General features: G+C 32.3%; 1 protein-coding gene across 1 annotated transcript; it reads left to right on the forward strand.

The window, feature by feature from the left end:
• Nucleotides 1-18,488: 18,488 nt before the first annotated feature.
• On the forward strand, nucleotides 18,489-19,902 carry LOC130936836 (uncharacterized). The gene is made up of 2 exons (XM_057866997.1): nucleotides 18,489-19,104; nucleotides 19,630-19,902. The coding sequence occupies exons 1-2, from the start codon at nucleotides 18,587-18,589 to the stop codon at nucleotides 19,643-19,645; spliced, it is 534 nt and encodes a 177-aa protein (XP_057722980.1). The 5' UTR covers nucleotides 18,489-18,586; the 3' UTR covers nucleotides 19,646-19,902.
• The last annotated feature ends 1,422 nt before the right edge of the window (nucleotides 19,903-21,324 follow it).

The following is a 21,324-nucleotide window of genomic DNA, read 5'->3' on the forward strand; positions in this document are numbered from 1 at the left end:
TGTTCCATTAAAAATCTTTTGAGATTGATTTGGAATATTATTCATAATTGTACGGAATCGAACGTAATTTTTTAATGTTATATTTTTAAGAATTTTGTAATTATTTATTATTAGAGTTTAATTTTAATTTGTTAACGGTGTATACATTTTTGTGTTCAAATAATTTTTAAATAATACATTTAAAAGTTAAATGACTTTTTTTTTAAGTGATAATATATACACCGTTTGTTATCGGTGTAATAACCTTTTTTATATTAATGATTTATGAAAATTAAATTGTTATTATTGAGTTATAATTTTTTTTATTTATAGTATCATATAAAGAAAAATTATGTTGTAACTTGAGAGATATTAATATATACACTAATTAAGTTTTAAGTTTGTTAAAAGTTAGTAAAAGCTATTTTTAATTGTTATTCGACAAATATAAAGTATCACATTATATATATTTTTAAAACTTAGAAAAATAATTTTAAACTACAATTATAGAAGATATTATGGTGTTCACTAAATTATAGAACATTAAAGGTTATTCTTCTCTTATAGTGTGTTTTTTTTTTTTTACCAAAGATAAGAGACTCAAACCCGCAACCTCTTAAATAAATATGGGAAGATTGTGTCATTTGAGCTATAATTCATTGGCCTCTTCTTATAGTGTTTACATATAAATTAAGCCAACAAATAATAGTTCAAATGACATAATAATCTTTTTATACTTATTTAAAAGTTACAAATAATTTAAGTCTTATTCCTAATTTTAAAAAAAATTTACATAGAAATCTAGTTTATAAAATTATTTTTATTCATTTGTTCTCCAACAAATTATTTAAAATATAATTAGGATTGGCCATTTGGTATGGATAGATGATTTACATGAGATTCTTTTATAATTTTTTTAAGAGTAAAGTATATTTTTTATTTTAAAAATTAAAAAAGTTTAGAGGGTCAGTAGATTTTGTAGTTTTTAGCCATCAATTAGTCATCAATGATGTTTTTAATGGTGTGAGATTATATCTAATAGTGTAGGATCATTCAATTTTTTTTATGGTTAAGTGCTGGCCAGAATTTAACAAAAGTGCTGCCACCTAGCACTCCTCTTAAAAATTTATTAAAAATTTTAAAAATATTCTTAAGTTTTATTTTATTTTTAAAGTTTTCGACTTATATCAAATATATATCTTTGACAGCTAAATTTTAAAAAAATTAGAACTAGTTTAATAATAATACATGTCAACTATATCTAATTTGTTTGTGTTAAAAATTATTTTTATAAATTATTATTAAATTGGTGTTAAATTTTTTAAAAAATTAGTCGTTATAAATATATTTAATAGAAAAAAATTAAAATAAAATTTAAAAATATTTTTAAAATTCTTTTAATAAATTTTAAAGATAACAATTATAGTTTATCTCTTTTTTTTTTAAAAAAAAGGTATTATATAGATTCGATGAGACAGAATAGAGAGAGAGTGGTTGGAGTTTGGACAATGTGGCGGCTCAGATCGTATTGTCTCCAGTTGCAGAAACTTGAAAGATGAAACTACCTCAAGTCGTCAATTTATTTTATTTCAACTTGTCTGCATGCTTTATTTTATTCTTATATTAGATGTTAATTATATTATTAAACTCAACTTTCGCATAAACCTAACGCAAAAATAAAAAAATAAACATAACAGTAGATAAAATATCTATAAGTATTTAATTATACTAATAATCAAATCAGGTATTATATATTTATATATAAATATAGGTGAATTCTACCCAATCCCCTCTAAAATAACATATAAGTTATCCTTCATGATGTGTCATACTTTAATTGATTATTATCTTAACTATAGTTAGGTTCTTTTGTAATTTATTATTTTAGATGGGTAATTGTATAATTTTTTAAAATATTAAAATTCTACCCCGTTAATTGAAGCACGTTCTCACGCAATCTCTTTTCTCATCATTCTTTAACGGGTCATTAAATTCTCATGGCTCGTAACTTTTTCGTTCTTCCCGGTATAGCCAGCGCCCACTTCATTTCTATCTCTTGTCCTCTCACTCAATCCTTTTTTTTTGGCTATGACCCATGAATCACTCCTTACCAACATCAACATCATTAATGGTTAGTTCAGTTATTAAATTTTTTTTATTAAAAAAATATATATTTATTTAATTACATGATGGAATATATATTCATATGTAAAATATAATATAATAAAATAAATCTATTCAAAATACTTTAAAAGTATATTTAAAATCATGAACATATAAATATAATAATAAAATTTGTAAGTAAACATATTTTTTATCATACATAAATTATTTAAAAAATAAATATATTATTAAAATTAATAATACAAATTTAAAATAATAAAATCCAATTTTTTTACTGTATTTTTTATAATATTTTTATTTTTTTAATTTATAATTTATTAGTACTTTATTATTTAATTAATGATTAAACAAATTATTTTTATAAAAAATATTTTTTGTATTATCTTAGAGAAGAGACCAATATAATAGTTTAAAAAATAACGTAAAAATAAAATTTTAAATAAAAATATTTAATATTAAAATTTTTAAATACAAAAATAATTTGTATAAATATTTAAAAGATAAATATAAATATATGCATAAAATAAATAAAACAGATAAAATGAGAGTACTCATGAGAAATAAATAATTATTTTTGTCTTCTTTATTTATTTTAAACATATATTTTATATTTATATCTTGAATATTTATACAATTTGTTTGTGTATTTAAAAATTTTAATATTAACTATTTTTTATTTAAAATATTATTTTTACATTAATTTTTAAACTGTTATATTGGTCTCTTCTTCAAGATTATACAAAAAATAATTTCTCATAAAAATAATTTGTTTAATCATTAATTAAATAATAAAATATTAATAAATTAAAAATTAAAAGAATAAAAATATTATAAAAAATACTTGTAAGAAAGTTGAATTTTATCATTTTAAATTTTTGTTATTAATTTTAATAATTTATATTTTTTAAATAATTTATGTATGATAAAAGATATATTTACTTGTTTAGAGTACAAATTTTATTATTATATTTGTATATTCCTAATTTTAATTATACTTTAAGTATTCTAAATAGATTTATTTTATTATATTATATTTTACATATGAATATATATTTCATATATTATTTTTAATGAAAAAAATTTAATAACCGAACTAACCATTAATTATGTTGGTAAGAAGTGATCCACGACAAAAAAAAGGATAATGAAGTCGCCGCTGGGAATTCAACGACTCATTAAATAATGATGTACTGTAGAAAGAGATTGCGTGCAACTAAATCAGCGCTGCTTACCAGGTAGAATTTTAATATTTTAAGAAATTATACAATTACCCATCTAAAATAATAAATTACAAAATAACCTAACTATAGTTAAGATAATAACCAATTAAAGTGTGACACATCATGAAAAGTAACTTACATGTTATTTTAGAGGGGGTTGGGTAGAATTCACCATAAATATATATTTTATATAAACAATTTTTTTAATAATTAATTTTTTGTATACACCAAAGATGATATTAAAATATGGTAATTGCTTTAGTTTTTGTAAATATTAGGAGATAAAATACTTCTTATTATGTATAATTATATGATAAATTTAATAGTAAACTATCATTTTTATTTACGAAAATTTTGAACGTTGATAAATTTATCCATAAAAAAAATTACCATTTTTATTCATAAAAGGTGATTCCGTACGACAAAATTATTCTAACATTAAAAAATCACCTAAAAATTTTAAATTATTCTTTTCCTAACCCTAATCTTAACATTCCTTCTCCCAAATCTCAACCTTCTATTTATTCTTTTTATAGATTTCACCACCTCTTTCACTAACACCACCACCGCCATCAACTGTAAGCTCCACCTTTGGAGACAGAGGAAACTTCGGCGCCGAACTGCCTACCGCCAGGGACTAGATCCCGTCTTCCATGCTTTCCTGTGTCGCCTCCTGATAGAAAACAAGCATCTAACGTGCACCACCCGAAGAAATCCACAATTTTTCACGGCTTTGAATGCATCGTGCACGGTAGCGAAGGCCTGAAGGGATCGATGCCAGCCTAATAAAGAGTGCGTGGCTAAACGAGGACAAATTTGTGTCGGAATTGCTGCTCTCGATGCAAAGCTCAAGCTTGTCGCGGTCGTTGCCTTGAAGGCATGCTGTGAAGCTTCCTTCAATGAGAGGAAAAAAATATGGTATAGCCGATCTGGTTACTCTCGGTGCTGTCGTCAAATTTAAAGTAGAAACCGTCCTTGATCTCAACGAGAAGGCACTGAATTTCTAATAGAATGTCTCTTCCTTTGTCTCCCATCTTCTGAGCCATCCATCATAGCTTGAAGCTGAAATAAGGTGGGGCTTACAGTTGGTGGAGATGGTGGTATTGACGAAGGAGATGGTGAAATCTATAAAAAAAAGATTGAGATTTGAAAAAGGGGTGTTGAGATTAGAATTAGAAAAATGATGGTTTATAATTTTTAGGTTATTTTTTCTATTGTATTTAGATAATTTTATTGTACGGAATTATTTGTTAAGGATAAAAATGATAATTTTTTTTATGGGTAGATTTGTTAAAATTTTCGTAAATAGAAATAGTAGTTTATTCTAAATTTAATTGTATTTTTTTCATTTTTTTTTCTTTTTCTAGATAGAGAGAGAGAGAAAGATTGAAGGAAGTAGTGTAATCGTGTTAAAAAAATAGAGTAAAAATAAAAAAATAAAAAGATAAAATAAAGGGTAATTTTTGAAACTTCTAGGTGTAATAAAATAAAATTTAAGTGTAGAACTAAAACTAAATAGTAAATACAAATATTAGGAGTATAATTAAAATATATTTTTTCTATATTTAAACAAAACAATAACATCTTACTTGTATTAGGGAAAGATTGAGAAAATTGAATATATTAAACGCCGATGTTATGTTATAATGTTTTTTATTTATTATCTAATTTATTTTTTATAATAAATTTTAAATTTATTAACTTTTTTATTTTAAATAAAATATTAATTATTTAATTTTTTAATAATTAAGTATCAATTTTTAAACGCTATTACTAATTGTTATGTTAAAAGAGTTTTGCAATCTGTTATACATTTAAATATTTTTGGGACAATTTTTTTAAATAAATAAAATGGAGATCAATTTTATTTGATTACATATTTTTGAAAACGAAAACGCAAATGTATTTTTTCATGAATCTATAGAAACTGCTATTGGTAGTAACGGATGAGGGGAGAACGTAAATCGCTACTGGCAGCTGGTGCGGAATTTACAACCATAAACTATCCGGCAAGTACACCGGGTCGTACTAAGTAATACCTTACGTGAGTAAGGGTCGATCCCACGAGGATTGATGGATTAAGCAACAATAGTGTTTGATAGGATTAGTTAGACAAACAAAAAAGAGTGTTTTGGTATTCAAAAAGCATTAAAAAGTAATTAAGAATTTCAGAAAGCAAGCAGCAAATGAGTTGTGAAATATATATGGGAAAACAGTTAAAGCATCAGAGTTGTCTATTTTCCTGATTGACTTTTCTTATTAACTATTTTAATCATGCAAGATTTAATTCATGGCAAACTATTTGTGACTAGACCCTAATTCCTTAGACCTCCTTAGTCTCCTCTAAAATTCATCAACTGCCAATTCTTTGGTCAATTAATTCCAATTAGAGGGTGATGATCAAATTCTAGTTTATATGCCACAAGAATCCTAATTATCCAAAAATAAAGGGATTATATGTCACGTATCCCGTTAAATACAAACAATTAGAAATTTAGGATAATATGTTTTCAAGTTATTGTTCAAGTAAAGAGCTTTTCCAAGTTATACAAGAACTCAATTAGAACATGGGTCATACTTCCGTTCCACCCAAATTCATAGAATAAAGAACGAAAACAATTATTGAAATATAAATCAAAACATAAATTAAAATAGAAAAATAATAATATCAATCTATACAATAGACAGAGCTCCTAACCTTAACAATGGAGGATTAGTTGCTCATGGTTCAGAAAAAAAAGGATTTAGGTAAAAATGTACTGAGTTCTAATCTGATGGGATTAGGCAGAATTCTCCCTTTTATAACTAATCCTAATAAATTTTAAAATTTAATTTTTAAAATTAAAATAATACCTTTTCCTAAAATCATATTTGAATTTAAATTTGAATTAATTAACAAGTCTTCAGCTGATGGGTGGGGACCACTTGCTTTGTCCATTCTGCAGCTTTTAATCTGTGTGTTTCTGGGCTGGAAACTGGGTCAAAACAGCCCAGAAATCGCCCCCAGCGTTTTTCTGCATTTTCTGCATGTGGCGCATGTCACGCGTACGCGTCAGTCACGCGTACGCGTCGATGGTCTTTTTCGCGAGTCACGCGGACGCGTCGATCATGCGGACGCGTCGCTGTGCAAATCTTCAAATCACGCGTACGCGTCGCTCCTCGCTACTATCTCCTTTGATTCTTGTGCTGCAGAAACTCTATCAAATTCGGCCGAATGCTACCTGAAATAAACAGAATTGCAAAAGACTCAAAGTAACATCCATAGTGGCTAAAATATAATTAATTCTTTATTAAAGTCAACAAATTAGATGCAAATTCACTAGGAAAAGAAAGGAACGATGCTCACGCATCACAACACCAAACTTAAACTGTTGCTTGTCCTCAAGCAACCAAAACTAATATAAGCTTAGGATGTGAATTTGCATGAGAATGAGAGTTCGATTAAGCTCATGTCTCTTCTTATAGTGGGGTTTACAATTGCAATCCTGAATAGTTTTGGCATCTCATTTTATCCTTTGAAGTTCAAAATGATTGGCATCCATAGGAACTCAGAATTCAGATAGTGTTATTTATTCTCCTAGTTCAGTATATTGATTCTTGAACACAGCTACTTTATGAGTCTTGGCCATGACCCTAAGCATTTTGTTTTTCAGTATTACCACCAGATACATAAATTCCACAGACACATAACTGGGTGAACCTTTTCAGATTGTGACTCAGCTTTGCTAGAGTCCCCAGTTAGAGGTGCCCAGAGTTCTTAAGCACACTCTTTTTGCTTTGGATCACGACTTTAACCGCTTAGTCTCAAGCTTTTCACTTGACACTTTCACGCCACAAGCACATGGTTAGGGACAGCTTGATTTAGCCGCTTAGGCCAGGATTTTATTCCTTTGGGCCCTCCTCTCCATTAATGCTCAAAGCCTTGGATCCTTTTTACCCTTTGCCTTTAAAGGGTTCTTGCCTTTTTTTGCTTGCTTTTTCTTTTTTTTTTCTCTCTCTCTTTGTATTTGATTTTTTTCGCCATTTTTTTTCACAAGCTTTGTGTTTTTCACTGCTTTTTCTTGCTTCAAGAATCAATTTTATGATTTTTCAAATTATCAATAACATTTCTCCCTTTTTTTCATCATTCTTTCAAGAGTCAACAATTTTAACATTCATAAACTTCACTATCAAAAATATGCACTGTTCATGTCATGCATTCAGAATCATAGAAAATACCACAACATTTAAGTAAATAAGACTATTCTTCAATATAGGCCCACTTTCTCATGCAATTCATTACTTCTGTATATTTTTAATTTTTTTTTTTTGAATTCAAGCTCAGTGGGTAATACATGAGACATCTTTTCAAAATTAAAGTAATTAAGAGAAAACTAAACTAGACCTAGGATTCTAACTAATAAAGGATCATGCAACAAACAAAGTAAAATAGCAGAAAATCGGAACATAACATAGACAAAGAGGGGAGGAATAAAAAAATAAAAGGAACTCAACCACCTTAGTTATCCTAGCGGTCGTTTATTCTTCAGGTTGTGCTACTCAGTGAAGATGATTCGCCTCCCTTTTGGTGCCATAGGAATAAACAGAGAACCCTTAAGCGAAGCATCAACACCAAACTTAAAGGTTTGCTTGTCCTCAAGCAAAGAAGAACTGAAAATAGAAAGAGACAAATATTATTATGAAAGAAAAAGGAAAGGATAAAAGAACAAGAGAGAATTAGGATTGGGAGAGGGAGAAAGAAAATTGAAACTGGGCAGCGAAGGCGACGCGTACGCATACGGCACGCGTACACGTGGGTCGCATACGCGTGGGTCGCATACGCGTGGGTCGCACAATTTACTTAATGACGCGTCAGCGTCAGGCACGCGTTCACGTGCCCTGGGTTTTGTGCGATTTGCGCGAATCTAGTCGCGCGCACGCGCAACTCTCTGTTCGCGTGGCTAGGAAACCAATATTGGTATACGACGCGTTCGCGTCATGCACGCGCAGGCGTGGATAGCCGTTTGATCAAATGACGCGCACGCGTCAGGGACGCGTACGCGTGGGCAATTTTGTGCTTTTAGCACACTTCCAGCCCCAAGCCAGCACAACTCTCTGCCCAGACACCTTTTACGTCGGTTTTTCAGGTCACGCGTCCGCGTACACGTGAATTTGTTTGTGCTAGAGGCATCATTTTTGCGTCATTCTCGCGCAACTCTCTGTTCAAATTTATTTTTCACGCACACCCATCTAACGCGTACGCGTCGTGGGGCCCTTTTTATTTTATTTTATTGCCTGAGGTGTTTGGTTCCTGTTATAAAATAGCTGCGTGATCAAAAAATTAGTAAGAACTTAATAAAAATCAAATAAGTAAGAAAACTACTACTACGAAAATTAACTAAGGATACAAAATTATCGGGTTGCCTCCCGACAAGCGCTTCTTTAACGTCACTAGCTTGACGGTCACTTCTGCTAGTTCAGCAGATGAGTGGACCTCTGGCGATCAATCTCGCCTCCAAGATAGTGCTTCAACCTCTGGCCATTCACTGTAAATTTTCTGTCAGAATTCTCTTCCTGTATTTCCACATGACCATATGGTGAAGCTCTGGTAACCAAAAACGGTCGTGACCACTGGGATTTCAGCTTCCCGAGAAAGAATTTGAGCCTTGAATTATATAGAAGCACTCTCTGTCCTGGCTCAAAGACTCTGATGGCAATCTTCTTGTCATGCAGTAAATTGGTTCTCTCCTTATAGAGCTTGGCATTCTCATAAGCTGGATATCTGAATTCATCAAGCTCATTCAACTGAAGCATTCGCTTAATTCTTTCAGCTTCTGAATCAAGATTTAAATACCTGATTGCCCAGTAAGCCTTGTGTTCTAGCTCAACTGGCAAGTGACAGGCTTTGTCATAGACCAACTAATATAGGGACATGCCAATTGGAGTCTTGTACGCTGTCCGGTATGCCCAGAGAGCATCATCAAGCTTCCTAGACCATTCCTTTCTTGAAACACTAACGGTCTTCTCTAGAATTTTCTTAAGTTCCCTGTTGGAAACTTCAACCTGTCCATTTGTCTGAGTGTGATAGGGGGTTGCCACTTTATGACGGACTCCATATCTGTGCAGAAGAGAATCCAGCTGTCTGTTACAGAAGTGACTTCCTCCATCACTAATGAGTGTCCTTGGGACACCAAACCGGCTGAAGATATATCGCTGAAGAAAGCTCATTACCACCTTGGTATCATTGGTGGGTAGAGCCACAGCTTTCACCCACTTGGACACATAATCAACCGCCACTAGAATATAATTGTTTGAATGTGAGGGTGGGAAGGGTCCCATGAAATCAATACCCCACACATCAAACAACTCAACCTCAAGAATCCCCTGCTGTGGCATTTCATGGTTGGCAGGGAGATTCGTGGCTTTTGCACATCTGTCACAGTACTTCACAAATTCTCTTGAATCTCTGAAGAGAGTAGGCCAGTAGAACCCACTCTGAAGGACCTTTGTAGCTGTCCTTTCACCACTAAAGTGGCCTCCATATTCAGAACCATGACAGTGCCAAAGAATCTGCTGTGTTTCTTCATCTGGGACACATCTCCTGATGATAGCATCTGAACACCTTTTAAAAAGGTATGGTTCCTCCCAAATATAGTACTTTGCATCAGTCAATAACTTCTTTACTTGTTGCCTGCTGTACTCCCTTGGGATAAAATTCATGGCCTTATAATTTGCAATGTCTGCAAACCATGGAGTCTGCTGAATGAGGAATAATTGCTCATCTGGAAACGTCTCAGTCACAGCTGTGGGTGGTTGTATTCCTGCTTCAGGCTTAATTCTGGAGAGATGGTCAGCTAGTTGATTTTCTGACCCTTTCCTGTCTTTTATCTCAATATCAAACTCCTGAAGGAGCAACACCCATCTGATTAATCTTGGTTTAGAATCCTGCTTAGTTAGAAGGTACTTCAAAGCAGCATGGTCAGTATAAACAATAACCTTAGAACCAAGTAAATAGGACCTAAACTTATCAACAACATATACAACAACTAATAATTCCTTTTCTGTAGTTGTGTAATTCTTTTGAGCATCATTTAACACACGACTGGCATAGTAAATGACATGTACAAGCTTACCATGCCTCTGTCCTAAAACAGCTCCTATAGCAAAATCACTAGTATCACACATTAATTCAAATGGTAAATCCCAGTCAGGAGGAGCTATAATGGGAGCAGAGGTAAGGTTTGCTTTCAGAGTTTCAAAAGCATGCAGACAATCAGAATCAAAGACAAAAGAAACATCAATAACCAACAAGTTGCTCAATGGTTTAGCAATCTTAGAAAAATCCTTTATAAATCTTCTATAAAACCCTGCATGACCCAAGAAACTCCTCACTGCCTTAATATTAGTTGGTGGTGGTAGTTTTTCAATTACCTCCACCTTTGCTCTGTCAACCTCAATCCCCTTACTTGAAATTCGGTGTCCAAGAACAATGTCTTCTGTAACCATAAAATGGCATTTTTCCCAATTTAAAACAAGGTTTGATTCTTGACACCGTTTCAAGACAAGGGATAGATGTTTAAGGCAGGATTCAAAAGAATTACCAAAAACAGAGAAGTCATCCATAAATATCTCAATAAACTTTTCAACCATATCAGAAAAAATTGAAAACATACACCTCTGAAAAGTTGCTGGAGCATTACAGAGTCCAAATGGCATTCTCCTGTAGGAAAATACTCCAAAGGGGCATGTGAATGCTGTCTTCTCTTGATCTTGAGGGTCTACTGCAATTTGATTATATCTAGAATATCCATCTAGAAAATAATAAAAAGCATGACCAGCTAACCTCTCAAGCATCTGATCAATGAAATGGAGGGAAAAATGATCCTTCCTTGTAGCAGTGTTGAGCCTCCTGTAGTCTATGCACATTCTCCATCCTGTGACTGTTCTTGTAGGAATATGCTCATTCTTTTCATTCTTGATCATTGTCATCCCTCCTTTCTTGGGAACTACCTGCACAGGACTTACCCAAGGACTGTCAGAAATAGGGTAAATAATACCTACTTCCTATAATTTCACTACCTCTTTTTGGACCACCTCTTTCATGGTTGGATTGAGTCTCTTTTGTGGTTGCACAACTGGTTTAGCATCATCTTCAAGGAGGATCTTGTGCATACACTTGGTTGGACTAATCCCTTTCAAGTCACTAATGGTCCATCCAAGAGCTGTTTTATGGCTCCTGAGCACTGAAATAAGCGCCTCTTCTTCTTCAGGCTTCAGAGAAGAGCTAATAATCACTGGATATGAATCATTTCCACCTAAGAACATATATTTCAGAGAAGGATGTAAAGGTTTGAGCTCAAGCTTGGGGACTTCCTCCTCCTTTATTGGCGTGTTCATCAGCTCCTTTTGGGGTGGTGAATCATCAACTTCAACTAATTCATACTCAGAAATAGGATCCAGGACATCACCAAGTACCTCAGCTTCCAGTACTTCTTGAACAAGTGGTTCAATAACATCTATTTTCATACACCCCTCAGAATCATTAGGGTGCTTGAGGGCTTCAAAAACATTTAGGACCACCTGTTCTTCATTGACCCTCAGGGTTAATTCACCCTTTTACACATCAATCAGAGCTCTACCTGTAGCTAAAAAGGGTCTACCAAGTATAATAGAGGGTTTTACCTCCTCTTCCATGTCTAATATAACAAAATCAACAGGGAAAATAAATGGTCCTACTTTAACAAGTAAATCCTCAACCACACCCACAGGTAATTTAATAGAAAGATCAGCAAGTTAAAGAGAAATATGAGTGGGTTTTACCTCCTCAATTTGAAGCTTTTTCATCACTGAAAGTGGCATGAGGTTGATGCTAGCTCCAAGATCACATAAAACTCTCTGAATGCCGACTTCTCCAATGGTGCAAGGAATGACAAAGCTCCCTGGGTCTGGCATCTTCTCAGGAAGGGTGTGTTGAATAATAGCACTGCATTTCTTGGTTAGCACCACTGTCTCTTGTTCTTTCCAATTCCTCTTGTGGGTCAACAATTCTTTCATAAATTTAGAATAGAGAGGCATTTGCTCCAGAGCCTCTGCAAAAGGAATGTTGATTTGCAGCTTCTTGAAGACATCTAAAAATTTAGAGAATTGCTTTTCTTTGGACGCCTTCTGGAGCCTCTGAGGATATGGCATTTTTGGCTTGTATTCAGGAGCCTTTGGCAAGGTGGGATAAGTGTCAAGAGAGTCAGGAAACGGGTTGTCTGCACGTTTAGGAGGGGCGTGCTCTACATCTCCCTTCTTCTCCTCTGGAGCTTCTTTTTCAACTAGCTCTTCATTGGCCTTGGTCTCAGAGCCAGCTACTTTACCATTTTTTAACTGAATAGCCTTGCAATATTCTCTTGGGTTCACCACTGTATCACCTGGAAATGTACTTGCAAACCTCTCAGGTATTTGCTTGCTTAGTTGGCCCATTTGCACTTCCAAGTTTCTAATGGAGGCTCTGGTTTCCTGCATAAAACTCCTCATCATCTCCCAATTAGAATCTTCTTGGGACTTAGAGTTTGCCTGCTGAGGTGGTTGTTGCTGTTGAGACTGAAATTGGCGGTTATTGTAATTGTTCTGTTGGAAGCCGCCCTGAGAATTATTGTTGAAGTTATGAGGTCTCTGAGGTTGGTCTCTCCACCCAAAATTTGGGTGATTTCTCCACCTTTGATTGTATGTCTTGGAATATGGTTCATTGTTGGGATTCCTCGGACCATTCCCCATGTAATTGACCTGTTCAGAAGAGGGTTGAGCATAATCATAATTATCATTTTGCACAAAGTTACCTGCTATGTCATAGGAGGTCTCTTGGGGTGGATTTTGAGTGTTGATAGTTGAGACTTGCATGCCGCCCATCTGTTGAGTAAGTAGATTTATCTGCTGAGACATAAGTTTGTTCTGAGCAAGAAGAGCATTAACTGCTTCTACTTCCAACATGCCTTTCTTTTGAAAGGTCTCAGAGTTCACAGGGTTCCTGTTAGATGAGTAGAGATATTGGTTGCTTGCAACCAATTCAATCAGCTCAATGGTCTCTTCTGGTGTCTTCTTCTTGTGTAGTGAACCACCTGCAGAGGTATCTAAGCTCATCTTGGACATCTCACCCAAGCCTTCTTAAAAGATATCCAGTTTGGTCCATTTGGAAAACATGTCTGGAGGGCATTGCCTAGTCAGTAGCTTGTATCTCTCCTAAGCTTCATACAACGTTTTACCCTCCTTCTGCCTGAAAGTCTGAATCTCCAACCTAAGCTTAGTCAGCTTCTTTGGTGGGAAAAATTTTGTGAAAAATTTGGTAACAACTTTTTTCCAAGTATCCAAGCTCTCCTTGGGTTGGAAATCTAGCCATAGCTTTGCTTTATCCCTCTGAGCAAACGGGAAGAGCATGAGTTTGTACACCTCTGGGTTTACTCCATTTGTCTTCACAGTATCACATATATGTAGAAAATCAGAAATAAACTGATTTGGATCTTCATGAGGGAGTCCATGATACTGGCAGTTTTGTTGCACCAGGGTAACCAATTGTGGCTTCAACTTAAAGTTGTTCGCAGCTATAGGAGGCACTACAATGCTTTTTCCATAAAGATCCGCAGTAGGGGCAGAATAAGAGCCAAGCACTCTCCTTAGTTGATCATCCCCATTCGGATTTGACACATTGGCATTAACAGCATTATTATTATCCATAGTGGACTCTGCAGCCTTGTAAAGTCTTACTTGTTGTAAATGCCGCCTGAAAGTTCTTTCAGGTTCAGGATCAAAGTCTAAGAGATGTTCTTTGTCTCTATTCCTGTGCATAAACAAACAGAAAACAAGAAAAGATAGGAATCTCTACGTCAGAGTGTAGATAATTCCCAGTGAGATAACTTGTGTAAACTAATAAAATAAAAATACTAAATAAAATAAATAAATAAAAAATCGAAAGTAATAACTGAATTTTTAAATAAAAGAAATTTCGAAAATTATCAGAAAAAATAAATAGAAAAATTAAAATAAAATTAACTAGGTGACACCAAATTTAATTTTAGAAATTAAAAAAAGAAAAAAAATAATGGTTTAATTGAATAAATCAAAATATTTTTATCTTTATAAATATTTTTTTTCAGTGAACTAGAAAAATAAAAATAAAAATTGAATAAGGAAAACGAAAATAAATAAAAATTAACGTGAAAGAAACAAAGAAAAAAAAACGCTACAGGGGTGGGGGGTTGCTAGCGAAGGAAAGAAAACAAGGAAATTTTTTTTTATATTATTATTATTATTTTTTCGAAAAATAATAAAATAATATTTAAATAAAATTAAAATTAAAACGTCTAATCTAAGCAATCAAACAACTGATAGTTGTTAATCACAATCAATCTACGGTAATGGTGTCAAAAATTTGGTGCGGAATTTACAACCACAACTTAATCGGCAAGTGCACCGGGTCGTACCAAGTAATACCTTACGTGAGTAAGGGTCGATCCCACGAGAATTGATGGATTAAGCAACAATAGTGTTTGATAGGATTAGTTAGACAAACAGAAAATAGTGTTTTGGTATTCAAAAAGCATTAAAAAGTAATTAAGAATTTCAGAAAGCAAGCAGCAAATGAGTTGTGAAATATATATGGGAAATAGTTAAGGCTTCAGAGTTGTCTATTTTCCTGATTGACTTTTCTTATTAACTATTTTAATCATGCAAGATTTAATTCATGACAAACTATTTGTGACTAGACCCTAATTCCTTAGACCTTCCTAGTCTCCTCTAAAATTCATCAACTGCCAATTCCTTGGTCAATTAATTCCAATTAGAGGGTGATGATCAAATTCTAGTTTATATGCCACAAGAATCCTAATTATCCAAAAATAAAGGGATTATATGTCATGTATCTCGTTAAATACAAACAATTAGAAATTCAGGATAATATGTTTTCAAGCTATTGTTCAAGTAAAGAGCTTTTCAAAGTTATACAAGAACTCAATTAGAACATGGGTCATACTTCCATTCCACCCAAATTCATAGAATAAAGAACGAAAACAATTATTGAAATATAAATCAAAACATGAATTAAAATAGAAAAATAATAATATCAATCCATACAATAGATAGAGCTCCTAACCTTAACAATGGAGGATTAGTTGCTCATGGTTCAGAAAGAAAATAAGGATTTAGGTAAAAATGTACTGAGTTCCAATCTAATGGGATTAGGCAGAATTCTCCCTTTTATAACTAATCCTAATAAATTTTAAAATCTAATTTTTAAAATTTAAATAATATCTTTTCCTAAAATCAGATTTGAATTTAAATTTGAATTAATTAACAAGTCTTCAGCTGATGGGTGGGGACCACTTGCTTTGTCCATTCTGCAGCTTTTAATCTGTGTTTTCTGGGCTGGAAACTGGTTCAAAACAGCCCAGAAATCGCTCCCAGCGTTTTTCTGCGTTTTCTGCATGTGGTGCATGTCACGCGTACGCGTCGATGGTCTTTTTCGCGAGTCACGCGGACGCGTCGGTCATGCGGACGCGTCGCTGTACAAATCTTCAAATCACGCGTACGCGTCAGTCACGCACACTCGTCGCCATGGATACATCCAAATCACGCGTACGCGTCGCTCCTCGCTGCCATCTCCTTTGATTCTTGTGCTGCAGAAACTCCATCAAATTCGGTCAAATGCTACCTGAAATAAACAGAATTGCAAAAGACTCAAAGTAACATCCATAGTGGCTAAAATATAATTAATTCTTTATTAAACTCAACAAATTAGATGCAAATTCACTAGGAAAAGATAGGAAAGATGCTCACGCATCAGCAGCCGCAATTTACGTGCATTGGGAGGTGAACAGAAACCGCTATAAGCAGCACGGTTTCTGTAGAACATTGTTTGGGCATAAACCGCTACAGGCAATAGCAATTTATGTCTGATGGATGTTGAACGTAAACCGCTGGAGGCAGTAGCGGTTTACGTTGAATGTGTTACCAATGTCCAAGTCTCCAGCTCCAAGAGTGTCTAGTATGTCAAGAGCTTTCAATTTGAAATGGGCACTTTATTGTGGTAACGCTCAAGTTTCTCTCAATCAAATATTCACACTTCTATTTGGAATAACGGCCCTCATTTTAGACGTTAACAACGTCCATTAGGCTCGCAGGCATTACTCTTGGATGGCTCCCTTTGAGTTGGGCATTACCAACGTCAAACTTTCTTTGCATGCTTTGCTTGTTTCTTGAATAATATGTATTGCTTGCATGCTTCGTTAGGTGGCGTTAACAACGCCGATTAAAGTATGCCTCCAGCGGTTTACGTTCAACATCCAACACACATAAACTGCTACTGCATGTAGCGGTTTATGCCCAAACAAAGTTCTACATAAACCGCTGTTGTCTTTCGCGGTTTCTGTTCACCTCCCAATGCACGTAAACCGCAGCTTTGCCAGTAGCAGTTTCTATAGATTCATAAAAAAATGCATTTGCGTCTTTGTTTTCAAAAATGTATAATCAGATAAAATTGATCTCCATTTTATTTATTTAAGAAAATTGTCCATATTTTTGTCAATTAAAACTAATAATTAAATTGGTTTAAATTAAACAAAAATTACTCACTTAAAGTGCATGTAAATCACATATCTTTTTTTTTATTTCTTTTTTTAGTATATTTTCTCTTCTTCGTCGTTCTTCTATTATTATTGTTGTTGCTATACTTTTTTATTTCTTTTCCATTTTCTTCTCTTTTTTCTTCTTCTCGTGTTATTACAATATTTATTCTATTTTTATTCTTTTTAAGAGGATAAAAACAAAAAAATTATTAAAAAGTGAAATAAGAAAGAAAAGAAAAAGATGATGACTATGGTAAAGAAGAGGAAGAATGGAGTTTTGAATTGTGTATAATTTATCAGAAAAATAGCACCAACATTTTTTAAACTTGACACATAAAATTTTTAAATTTTGACACCAAAATTTTTAACAGTAGCATAGAAAAATTCTTAACTAATTAAAAATTAAAAAAAATAACACTAAAATTTTTTAACCTTGACACTGAAATTTTTTTTAATATGTGTTCTTCTTCTACGTCTTTTTATTTTTTTTTCTTTTTCTTTCTCTCAACATATTATATTTCTTTTTTATTGTTTTTATTGATACAACGTTTTTTATGTATTTTCTTATGTTTTACTTTAAACATAGCTAGTGAATTTTATTTAAACAAATTTATTTTAAAATTGAAGTACATATTTTTAAGTCTTAAACAATTACAAACTGTCTTGCAATGTGGCATGAAGAATTGGAGATCAATTTAAATTCTATATTTATTGTGATAAAATTTCTGTATTTTATATAATAAATTCTAATGTCATTTTTTTATTTTTGTGTTATATAAAAATTTTTGGTGTTATTTTTATATCGGTATTATTACTACTACTATCACTATCATTATTATTATCATCATTTTTTATATTTTATTTTTTTATTCTTTTTTCATAAAATTTTTAAAAATATATAAACAAATAAAAAATATTAATAATAACGATAATGATAATAAAAAAAAGAGAAAAAAAGTAAAAAATTAAATAACAAAAAGAAAGAACGAAAAAGAGAGAGAAGAGAAAGAGAAAGAAGACGAATAAATTTAAAAAAAGAAAAAGATAGAAACTCAGGTGCAGTCGACTTTACGTGAAGTTGGTACCTGAAAATTGTTAGATGATTTGATTGATTTGACTAAATTTTCATCTAATGACTCTTAGATATCAACTTTATGTGAAGGCAACTTTACCTGATTTTCAATTTTTCACCAAAGAAAAAGGCGTATATATCTTGTTTAGAATTAATGACACTAAAATAGCCACCCCAACCATCTCCATAGATTAACCCACGAAGAGAAACAAAATAGATACCCATGGGCTAAGAAACTAATTGGACTAAACTAAACTACTTTTTGGTTATTGACTTATTTCCCAACAACAAAAGATTCAATTTAAATCGTGTGGTAGATTGGATATTTTATTCCTCAATGCTTAAATTTACACATAGCAACACGTTTTTTCACGCAAAATTCGCAACCACGCTTATTACACTCATTATATTTAGGACTTTTCCAACTCAATAACTCACATTCATCTCCTAAAATAATATATATTAATATTAATTCACACAATTCACACCTCCCCACCAACAATAATAATTCTCTATCTTTCTCACACCCAAAAATCTCACAAAATTCTTGTTTTGTCTTCATCTCACCAATAAAAGTATCATCATCATCATCATCATTATTAGTGATAATAATGCAGGGTGGGATGCATCATCAATCTACCCTAAGAGAGAAATTCAAATCTTCAATATGTTGCTTCATGGGCACGGCACATGAATCATTAGACCATGGTGATTTATGTAATTATGATAAGTTGAATATTAACACGTCTAGGACGCCAAAGTCTTCGGCATCACCCACCACCCCATCCAGCTCGGCATCGTGGTTCAAAAAACCGTGGACGGCAGCCGGGGAGCACGTGACTGCCGAGCTGCTGCCACGTGTCCGTGGACATAGCCAAAGGAGTCGTTTACGTAGGCATAATAATAACAACAACAACCACCACCACCACGGCCATCGCCAAACGCAATCCGCGGATTTTAGCTACGATGCTTCCAGCTATGCTCTCAATTTTGAGAATGAGGATTCCGGAGAGTTCCCGCTTAGGAACTTTAGTGCCCGGTTGCCGGTTTCGCCGAGAATTCCGTCCGTACCATTGAAGTATCCTGATGAATTGGCTGTGTCCACGGCGGCGCCAAAAGAAATTGTTGGGTATAGTTAAACCACAATTATATTGTTATTATTGAATAACACAAATGAAATTTTTATTAACCAACATAAGATAATTGCATAACTCTCTCTTTTTCTTATCAATGTTGATGTTATTGAGATATATGTCACAACAAATTAATGTCCATTAATTAATAGTTTTGTTTTGATTTTATATATATATCCCCAGTTTTCTATTTTGTCTGGGTAATGCTTAATTTTTTATCCAAGTTTGTTAATATTAATTTTAAGGGTTTCATTTCGTTTCTCATTTATAATTAAATAGTCTTGTTTCATCCCCTCAAAGGCATGTGTTCCTCATAACTAAACAATAAACATCAGTGCTTCAATAAAAGATTATCTTCTATCTCGAATTTCAATTCCACATACATACATACATACATATATATTTGATAAACTAGTCTCGTAATAATAATAATAATAAAAGGAATATAATCAAGTGAATGAGGTTTATATTTCTAAGTAAGGTTTTAAATTACAAAAATGGTGGTGTTATGGTTGTTGCAGGGGTGTTGCAAATTAAGTTGAATTGATCAGATGTTCCAAATCATCGTCATGGGGGTTCAAATAAATGCATGCACAGCATAACAGTTTGAAGAACCCTAATTCATCATGAATTCCCCCCGGATCCCCCAAGAAAGAATACGTACGTATACATAATGGAAAATTGTGCATGTTGTTGGAGGCCTTGTGGATGGAGAATTATGTATGTATATGTAAGAACATGGGTTGGTTGGTCAAATGTAGTCAAACTTACGCTGTTTAGATTCTTGAATGTTAGATCACGATTTCCACGATACTGATGAGATCATTGATCCTTGAATTAGGGATTTATCTCAAAATGACAGTGACGATTAGTTGTCATCGTAATTATCAGAACCGAATCAATAATTAATTTGATTAGATTATTAGGTTATTAGATTTTACAAGTTAAATTGGTTAACCAGTTATAATTAAATAATTATATGAAATTAAATTTTGTTATAATAAATTTTTATATTAAATCAATTTATTTTAAGATTTCAATAATTCATTAATTAATTATATTAATAAAATACATGTCGAAAAAATGTTAATATTAATAAATATTATATAATTATTAATAATAAAAATATGATATAATTAATAAAAATATTTTCGTTTGTCTTTTTAATTTAGAGATATTTAACAACATTGACTATTTTTTTTAATAATAATGTAAAATTAAAAAAATAATTAACTTAAATAAATAAATATAAAATAAAAAATTCAATTAAATTAAATATAAAAACTACTCATTAGAAAAAAAAGAAAAAAAGAATAAAGAGATTTTAAATTTTATATGACTAAAAAGAATTAATAAAATAAAAGAGATTTTTTATTATATACTAATTATAAGTAACAAAAGAGTCATAAAGAGTATTATAAGAGTACTAAAAACAAAAAGAGTACTATAAGAGTACTATAGCTTACTAAAAAGAGTACTAAAAATACTAAAAATATACTATATAAAAACATATAAGAAAAAATAAAAAAATTAAATATATATAAAAAAATAATATTATAATTTAATGTCATGTCCTTTTTAGTAATTATCTATCTAAAAGTAATTTTAACTAATATTATCCAAACAATACTTATTTTATTAGAATCAATTTTAATACAGAGTTGTCAAATATAAATCATGTTGACACAAACTTACTTCTACCCAAAATCAATTTTATAAAATCACTTTTATTCAAACCACAGTTTAATCAATCACAATCCAAACACACACCAAATCATAAGCGACGGCAGCAAACGGATCGGGCTAGTACGGAAGGGTCCTTATTGTGAGGATAAGTTGAAGCTATTGTCAATGGGGCGATGAAGGGTAAGGGTGTGGTGCGGAAGAGGGGGGTTTTCGGATACGAGGAAGCTTGTTCCGATAAATTTGTGTGCGTTGAGCGAAGTGTCGTTGAGGTTTGGGAAGTAGCATCTCAGTGGTAGGAGAGACGAGTTATTTTAAGTTGGGTCGCTTTGGAGGAGAATGAGGAATCGGAGAAAGTTAGGTGGCAGTGATTTTCTGTATATTCTTTTCTGTATATTCTTCGTTAAAGATTTTTTTTGTTCATATAATATATGTTGTTGGTTGTGATTATTATATACTATATTTGTATGAATTTTTTTGTTTTTTATTTTTATTGTATTTCTTACTGTACTTTATTTTTGTTTTTATTATAT

Source organism: Arachis stenosperma, chromosome 6, assembly GCF_014773155.1.
Source record: "Arachis stenosperma cultivar V10309 chromosome 6, arast.V10309.gnm1.PFL2, whole genome shotgun sequence".
NCBI classification, from domain to species: domain Eukaryota; kingdom Viridiplantae; phylum Streptophyta; class Magnoliopsida; order Fabales; family Fabaceae; genus Arachis; species Arachis stenosperma.

Coding starts and splice junctions, on each gene's coding strand:
- LOC130936836 (XM_057866997.1), top strand. CDS start 18,587: ATGCAGGGTGGGATGCATCATCAATCTACCCTAAGAGAGAAATTCAAA.